This window comes from Argentina anserina, chromosome 4, assembly GCF_933775445.1.
Source record: "Argentina anserina chromosome 4, drPotAnse1.1, whole genome shotgun sequence".
In the NCBI taxonomy this organism is placed as follows: domain Eukaryota; kingdom Viridiplantae; phylum Streptophyta; class Magnoliopsida; order Rosales; family Rosaceae; genus Argentina; species Argentina anserina.
In genome coordinates this window covers 5,964,668-5,972,665 of record NC_065875.1, presented here as the reverse complement: position 1 = coordinate 5,972,665, position 7,998 = coordinate 5,964,668, and the positions used below count along the sequence as shown (strand labels likewise).

The 7,998-nt window shown below is 37.5% G+C and overlaps 1 protein-coding gene across 3 annotated transcripts; it reads right to left on the bottom strand.

Moving 5' to 3' along the window:
• LOC126790858 (subtilisin-like protease SBT2.5) lies at positions 1–7,599 on the bottom strand. 3 transcript variants are annotated; one of them, XM_050517213.1, is made up of 11 exons: positions 7,433–7,599; positions 6,535–6,752; positions 5,014–5,158; positions 4,515–4,909; positions 4,067–4,162; positions 3,899–3,971; positions 3,157–3,442; positions 1,870–2,195; positions 1,481–1,748; positions 935–1,216; positions 1–613 (listed from the first exon to the last, which is right to left on the bottom strand). In XM_050517213.1, the coding sequence occupies exons 2-11, from the start codon at positions 6,717–6,719 to the stop codon at positions 207–209; spliced, it is 2,463 nt and encodes an 820-aa protein (XP_050373170.1). In that variant the 5' UTR covers positions 6,720–6,752; positions 7,433–7,599; the 3' UTR covers positions 1–206. The 3 variants fall into 3 exon arrangements, with proteins under 3 accessions (XP_050373170.1, XP_050373171.1, XP_050373172.1); XM_050517214.1 differs by lacking the exon at positions 7,433–7,599 and adding an exon at positions 7,139–7,270; XM_050517215.1 differs by lacking the exons at positions 6,535–6,752; positions 7,433–7,599 and having other exon boundaries at positions 4,515–4,912; positions 5,014–5,157.
• Positions 7,600–7,998: the final 399 nt, after the last annotated feature.

Sequence of the window (7,998 nt, the reverse complement as noted above, 5' to 3'; positions counted from 1 at the left end):
TCAAGGGAAAACCTTGTACCCAATAAATCAGCAAAACTTATGAGCGGAAGAACTAGTAGTCCTCTCCATACCAGTTACCTTTACAGCTATTCCACACACTGATAAACATATTTCAGACAATACACCTTGCCTCACAACTTATTATCACAGATTACAAAGAATATTACAACCATAATTGTTAAAATTCTTAATTAACCCAACTAAAATTACCGTTGGTAACCCATAGCTACCACCGGGATCCTAACCTTGTGCCCCCGGCTACCTTTCAACAGAACCTCTCCAAAACTGTAGGTTCCGGTCGACCGCCGAGCTGTGAGACTCACAGAGAATTTTCGTGAAGCACCAGGTTTCAGAGTCATCGCTGGAGGGCTGACACTAATGTGAATTGCTGGAGCCATTCTGGCTGTGATGGCATAGGTCTCTTCTTGAGCAACATTTGTCACTGTGCGTGTAACTGTACGAGTTCCTACAATATGAGATACTGTGATTGAGGGAGAGTTGAAATTTGATGGGTGACCCATGGTGTAGTTGCAGGGGGAGTTTGTGTAGTTCTTTATCTCATGTGCATCAATACCAGGTGTTGTACACAAGAAGCCTAAGTAATCCTGGAAACCTGTAATTCAAACAATTTAGATTTCATTAGACAAGGTGCCCAATATATGTCATCCAGCCTGATATACCAGCACAATATAGTTCTACTCATGGTTCCTATTTCCTGTCAAGGATATAAAAGTCCCTTCTTTCTCTCTTTTTTTTTTTCAAAACAATCGAATTAAATCAAACAAGAACATTCTCATTTGAGTTATTTCTTAATCCTACAGGAGTTGAAGGGAAGTTGGGAGTTCTTCCTATACTTAACCTCTCACATATATCCATACTTTCACGTTAGTTGCGGACTAGTAAAATCATACACAAATGGGAAAAGAATACATACCCACGTCGAAGATTAGTCCAGGATCTAGAGCAGCCCTTGGATCAACATGGCCACTCCCGTAATCAAAAGGAGTGGCACTCACAAACTTAATGCCTTGTGTTTCAGAAGTCTGTTGTGCCTGGAGAGGCTTTCCAGCTCGGTCCATAGTTGTTGATGTTGTCATCAATGATGATTTGATGGCAGCAGGGCTCCAATGAGGGTGCTTCTGCTTTATAAGAGCAGCTATTCCTGCTATATGTGGTGCAGCCATACTTGTTCCGGAAATCATAGCAAATCCCTCCCCTGGTTAAATAAAATAACCTCTTTAGATGTCAGAAATTGCATTTGTAGAAGCAGAACTATGATTGCCAATGACTTTCTATGTCATCTGACAAATAAAAGGCAATTACTAGAATCTTCCCCTTGATATAATCCTACTACATCTAAATGCCCTTGAATTGTGTAGTTTCTACAGGATAATGCAGTTTAGAACTAAAGTTTGAAAAATATTTAATCGTAATAGAATATTAGGGGAAAGAATATGTAAGTGCTTTGATTGATACTTACCAACATAGTCAGGCTCATCTGTTCCATTTGGGGACCAGGCAGCCCAAATTAGAGAACCAGGAGCTAGAATATCTGGTTTAAGAAGATCTGCATCTTGGAAGCTGAAATCTTTAATATTAGGTCCCCGAGCAGAGAATAATGCAACCTGGGGTGCTGATTTGTGGAGTATAGGCATCAATCCATCCCCAATGCTACCTATAGCTTTAAAACTCTTAACACGACCAGTCCAATCTCTTGATGTTGAGATGTTGTAGTAGTCTATGAGATCCTGAGATACGAAAAGAAGAATGCTACATCAATTCCTATTCTAATCAATTTTACAGTGGAAAGAAAACCATACTCTGAGATGATTAAGAGGACTCTAAGGGAGAGAAATTTGAAGGGATTACCATTGACTTGCTAACATCAGTGATTACAATCCCAGGAATACCAGAAGGAACAGGATCAAATTTTGTTCCTGGGGAAACATTTTCCACAGCAAGGACAAAACCAATTGCACCAAGACTTTTGGCTGTTTGTGAGACTTTCTTGATTGATGCAGACCCAACAACAAAATTGAACGAGTAGCCACAAAGAAGAATATTCCCCTCAACCAAGTTCTTGTTTAAAACTTCTGGTCTCTGGCAGTCTGAGGGGCTGAACTTCATTACCGAAGAATCCAAAAGCACATCATTTGCAGCAACCAGTGTGTACGTTCGATTTGGATTCGTAGATGCTGCAAAAGGAGGAGGCCAATGGTAAGGGGGTAGTTCAGCTTTAGAAAGGCAGAAAAGTAGAAAAGATATCATAAATTGTGACAATTTAGATAATATTCAACGTACAGGAACAAACACATGACAACTGCTGCAAGTTGAAATAGTCTTATGAAGAAATAACCATGGAGCCTATGAAGTGCGATTACACAACTTATCTCTCCCTCTCTAAAGTTTATTTTCCAATATGATATCTAAGAAAATATGCTCCTGAGAACTAAATCAAAGATCACATCACAGTTCTCCACTTGAGATCCCAATGGACAACATGGACACTTATACTCTATGACTAGTATGAATATGTTCGTGTGCATTCAGTGAACTGAGATGTACACGTTTTCTGTAAAGTGTATCAAATAGACTTGAGAGAGAGCAGGTGATGAGCTAATTATTATGGTAGCTTCATTTGATTAATTTAGGGAGCTGACTGCCAAGGGCAATTTCTGACCCAGTATTCTACATAATCAGGAAAATTACTTAAAAATAAATATGAATGCAATATCTTCTCCCTTTCCAGAGTGTTATTTTTTTTTTAAAAAAAGTGATGGAACCAGTAACTAGACATGATGCTGTGCCTCTATATGGTTTCTACGTCAGCCAAACCACCTTGTTACGCAATCATGGTTTGCTATACTACATCATCTTAATGGCTGAAAATTTATGGTACAGGACAAGATGAATCTGAGAGAGTATTTCATATGTCCATTGACAACGTCAAAAACATATCATAATTCTAAAAGATCTTAGTGTTATCCTCGGGAAATTGTATATCAGTTGGTTGAAGTATTGTTATTGGCAATTGCAATATTCTTGGAGCGTTTTCAGAAGAAACTACGTACTTTGCAAGAAAGTGCTTTCAAATAATCTGCCAAGTGATAATGAAAAAATTACTATGTACACACACTCGCCCAAACAAATACTTACGTGACAACCCAAGTCCAGGTAACACTTTTCCATTGCCAAGCGTGAGATGATTTTTGTATCTTCGGTCATCTATGGCGGCAGCAACAGAAGCTATCCAAGGGCTATAAGAAACCAAAGTTTTTGGGAAAGGTCCTCCATTTCCAGCTGCCTGTGCAACAAATACACCCGCTTTCACAGCTCCAAGAAGAGTGGCATCAAACGGGTTCAAATAAGTGGTCTTTGTGGTAGCTGGAGGACTGTTTGGCCCCACAGAAAGGCTCAGTATATCCACTCCATCATAAACAGCCTGTTCATGAAATTTCAGATAAAAAAGAACCATTCTACCAAAATGCAAATGAAGTGATAATCTCAGGAGAATGTAAACTGGTTGGCAGAAAATATTGTACTTATTGTATCTTGAATAAACCCAAAAAGGTAGCAGTTCACATACAATCATCTTGTATCCAGAAATACAAAATCAATTAAATCCCAAAATAATATTTTATTTCCTTTTTAGTTTTAATTGGAAGGAGTCGATACAAAACAGGAGTAAATATGTGAATATGTGTATAAGTAAATCATATAACAGCTTTAATGGGTTGCTGGAGTTTTTGGAACATAATTTCAGAACATAAGTGGGTATATCCTAATTCTCAGTTGCTCACGCACACCACATACCTGTACTTACATACATAAGAAGCAACACTACTAGTGTTCACCCTTTTGTTTTATTTTTGGGTTTTAGCAGGGTACCATTGCATACCTGATCAATTGCGGCTACAACATCTGCAACAAACCCTCCAAAAAGCTTGTATAGAGCTTTGTATACGGCAATTCTGAACCACAGAAAATTTGTATGTCTGTTTAAAAGGAATGGATAACACTTCCTCTATAAATTGAAACATCATGAGTTTTTTTTATTTCTCCTCACCTGGCACGGGGAGCCATCCCACTTGCTTTCCCAAATTCATGGCCATGCATTCTGACAGGAATTCCATTATTTCCAGCTGCAATAGCTGCAGTGTGACTAGAAAACAAAGAAAAGAGAGGGAGATAAAGCATAACACAGAATAAATCTGAATCAACATTAGGAGAAAAGGGTTAAGGAAACAAAGAATCGAATATTTGTGCTACAAAATAAAAAAGGGGCAATATAAAGTGCATCAATTGCAACTAATGAAGAGGACAAACTCTGTGGATCTCATTTGGGGGATTTGTTTGAGCATAATTACGTGTAAAACTTAATTTTATTTTCTATGAAACTAAAAAAAATTCTGTATCTAAGAAACACACTAAACATTCAGTCAGAATGATAAGAGCAAACACATAGTAGCATAAATTTTTAGTTCAGCACAGATATCAGGAGTGCGGGGCCTAACCTTCCATGTCCATCGCCATCCATAGGAGAGGCAAAATCAATAGCTGGATTGAACACCCCAGCTGCTATTGCAGCTTTTGCAAAATGGTGGGCTCCAATAATCTTCCCGTTACAGAAACTCCTCTTGGTGTCCGGGTCGACTTCACATGTACCTCTGTACTTGGGAACAGGCCCATAAGGATCACTATGGTAGCTAGAAAAGCTTGGATGATGAGGATAAATTCCCGAATCCACAAACCCTATCACTATATTCTCTCCAGCCCTATCAAAGCCACCTCCTGTTGGCCATACTCCGGTTGGCAGCCCTAAAAATTGTGGTGTGTGAGTTGTAAGCCTCCGAACCTTCCAATCCCTCTCCACAGATTTCACACCCGGAGCACGCATCAGTGTTTCTGCCTACTAATAAAAGGATCAGTGTAAGAAAATCCAAATTCAAGAAAACACATCAACATAGTGCAATTAATATTAAACATATAAAGAGGCCGGGACCAAGGTTTCACCTGCTCATGAGAAATGTGAACTGCAAAACCATTTATAAGATGTTGATAGCTGTAGAGTTTCTTGTAAGTCCCTTGCTCAAACAGCATTCCAAGAAGCATATCATGTTTATTCTCAAGGTGCCGGGCATAGGACAAGACTGATTCACTGAATAAAGACAAAATGAAAGGCAAGAATGAGGTATTAAGCGCTAATGATCGGTCTATGTCTGCATTCAAAATCAAAGCGATAGCCATCCTCTGGTAAAGCGAAGTATCTCACAATGTCTATAAAAAAGTAAGTGTTGCAGACCATATTCATGATATTGAATTGCATAATTTCCCTAAAAAAGTGAGTAGCTGCATATAAGCTTGCATATCATGATATTATATCTCAATATGCTACGATAAAATAGCTGAAACTAAGTACTAATATGCCACTAACCATGTAGGATGGGATAATGTTGAATGATTGTCTCCGAGATCTAGTAAGTCTTTGGAAACAATGATCACCGAAATAAACACAAACAAGAGAAATGACAGATCACGGATTGGACTGCATTTCAACCATCTGGTCATTTCATACAAAAAAAAACTGTGTAATATTCTGCATGGATTTGTCTGTACATGTTTCTGATGATCTTATCATAATAAAAACAGAGTATTTGTAGAGTTTCACAATCTTCATAGATGATACAATCAAATTAGTACCTCTTCATCAATCTGATATGATTATTATTATTATTAACATTAAAATCCTGGATTTGGCCAGAATTTCACTGGTATCAAGTCCTAATTTATTATCCAGAGGAATAAATCATTCAGGATGAAGAACCTCTGTAGTTGTTGAGTGGCTATGATTTAATAATATTTATGGAAAAACCAATTAGCCGGACAGTGTCAACTCCTAAGTGGAATCGATAAAATTTCACTTTTATCAAGCTGAAGACAGTCTATTTTCTTTCGCCAAATGGTTTTGACTTCAAAATTGACTACATCAACAATTAGTGAGCAGAAAAGGACAGAGAAAGAGCAGCGGCAGGTCCTGAGAGCAAGCAACATCATGTAACCCAAGCATGTTTCAAAGTAAAGACGTTGGAGTCATAAGTCAACATTGGACCATCAATATACAGCCAGAATCTAGTTTTACAGTCATCTGAGTATGAGCTTGTTTATTTGACAAGTACACAAGACTATGCAAGGTCAACCAAAAAAGTCAAAATTTGTAACAACATACAACCAAGTTCCATGATTTAACAAAGATACCTCACAAACCTAACACGGCACAGAGTCAGTTTGCAAAATTAGGGACATCCTAATTTCAATGCTTCTTTAAATGGTCAGAGCATCCCAATCTGTCTACAATTGGTTGACTAATATTCTTCTCATCCAAAATATGAAACTTTTGGTACATATTCTACCATAATGCATACAAACATGTTGCATATGCCGAAACGAGTAAAAAAACAATAATTAATGTACACTCAGTTTAGTAAACATCAAGAAAACCAAATAGTTAAGGGGAAAAAGGCGAGTATACATTACCTAGTGGTGTCCATTATTTCATCAGATTCCACAGCAGTGGCTTCAAACCCATCAACATCACCTCTATAACTTATAATGGGCTCTCCTTCGATCGTCACGATATAAACATCGGCTTCCCCAATGATCAAAAGGGAAAGCAACACCAAAATGGCACACTGACACTCCATAGCCTTCAGTTTCGCCATTTCAGTACGTCAACTCCACCACTCCACAAAGATCTGAAACCATCAGATTGCCATTTAGTCAATGAGAATGATCATCAACGCACCAAAATCAATAAAATAATCAATCCACTATAAATCGACAACCACAGTCAATTTTAATCTAAGCTTCTTCATTTTTACCATTTCCAGCTAAAAGAACCAAAAAAAAAAATAGTGAAAAAAAAATTAACTAGATTCTCGGAGATAGGATGAGAATTTTTTTTCTTTTTCTAAAAAAAAATAAATCAAATTATTTCCGTATTGAGAAGAGCAATAGAAATCGAAAATTTGACCGGAGAAGGAAACATGACGCTGATTAAGTAAAGTCCAAAACCACACAATCAATCCAGATTATGTAAAAGAAATAAAATTACAATAAAATAGAAAATAAAAGGACTAACATCTGGGGAGATCTTGTAAGCTAAACCAATAGAAACACAGAGGAAGAAAAAAAAAGAGTGGGAGTGGGAGTGGGAGTGAGAGAGTGGGCAAGTCTTTTCACAGTGAGAAGATATATATAGAGAGAGCTAAAACAAAGTAGCTTCAAGATCACAAGGAACCACCAAAAGAGCAGCCTCCATCACCCAAAAAAATAATAACTGAATCTAATATTTAGTCTGAAACCGAAAAGAGGTGGTTTTAGAAGCGAAGCAAAGCAAGCAAGGAATAATATAAAGAGTAAAGAGGAAGTTTACTTGGAGAGAGATCCGGGTGAGGAGGAAGAAGAAGAAGAAGGAGAGTGTGGGTTTTACATGGAGGTTGGAAATGCGGGAGGTTTTGATCAGAATGCGGATCGCATTGGTTGTTGATCGGAGCTGTGAGGAGTGAAGAGATAGAGAGAGAGAGAGAGAGAGGTCGGTTAGGGTTTTTATTAGTTGTTGGATTTAATTGGAGAAGGAGGGAGAGAGTGATGACAGACAGGGGAGCCGAAGATGATGGACACAGGGACTTTTCTGTATTTAACAAAAATGTAGGGGTTTTGGTCATTTTAGTAATAAAAAATATTGATTAATCCAGTTTATTAAAGGGAACTGTAATTTGAAAACAATTTTACAAACTATACTCCAATTTTCCTTTTTAGTGAATTTAAATTTTATCTTAAATAACAAGTATTTTTTGTCTGATTAAAAGGTTTACCAGAAGATGAAAATAAGAGTGTGGTATGGTTTGTAATTTTTTTTTATCAAACAAACAAACTCAAAACTGTCCATGTACATAAGGAGGATTAATACCGCTAGACGGCATTGATCCATTGGATTAT

Coding starts and splice junctions, on each gene's coding strand:
- LOC126790858 (XM_050517213.1), bottom strand. CDS start 6,719: ATGGCGAAACTGAAGGCTATGGAGTGTCAGTGTGCCATTTTGGTGTTG. Junction 5,159..6,534: donor GAAATAATGGACACCACTAG/GTAATGTATACT, acceptor GTCTTTATTCAG/TGAATCAGTCTTGTCCTATG. Junction 3,972..4,066: donor GGGATGGCTCCCCGTGCCAG/GTGAGGAGAAAT, acceptor TCTGTGGTTCAG/AATTGCCGTATACAAAGCTC.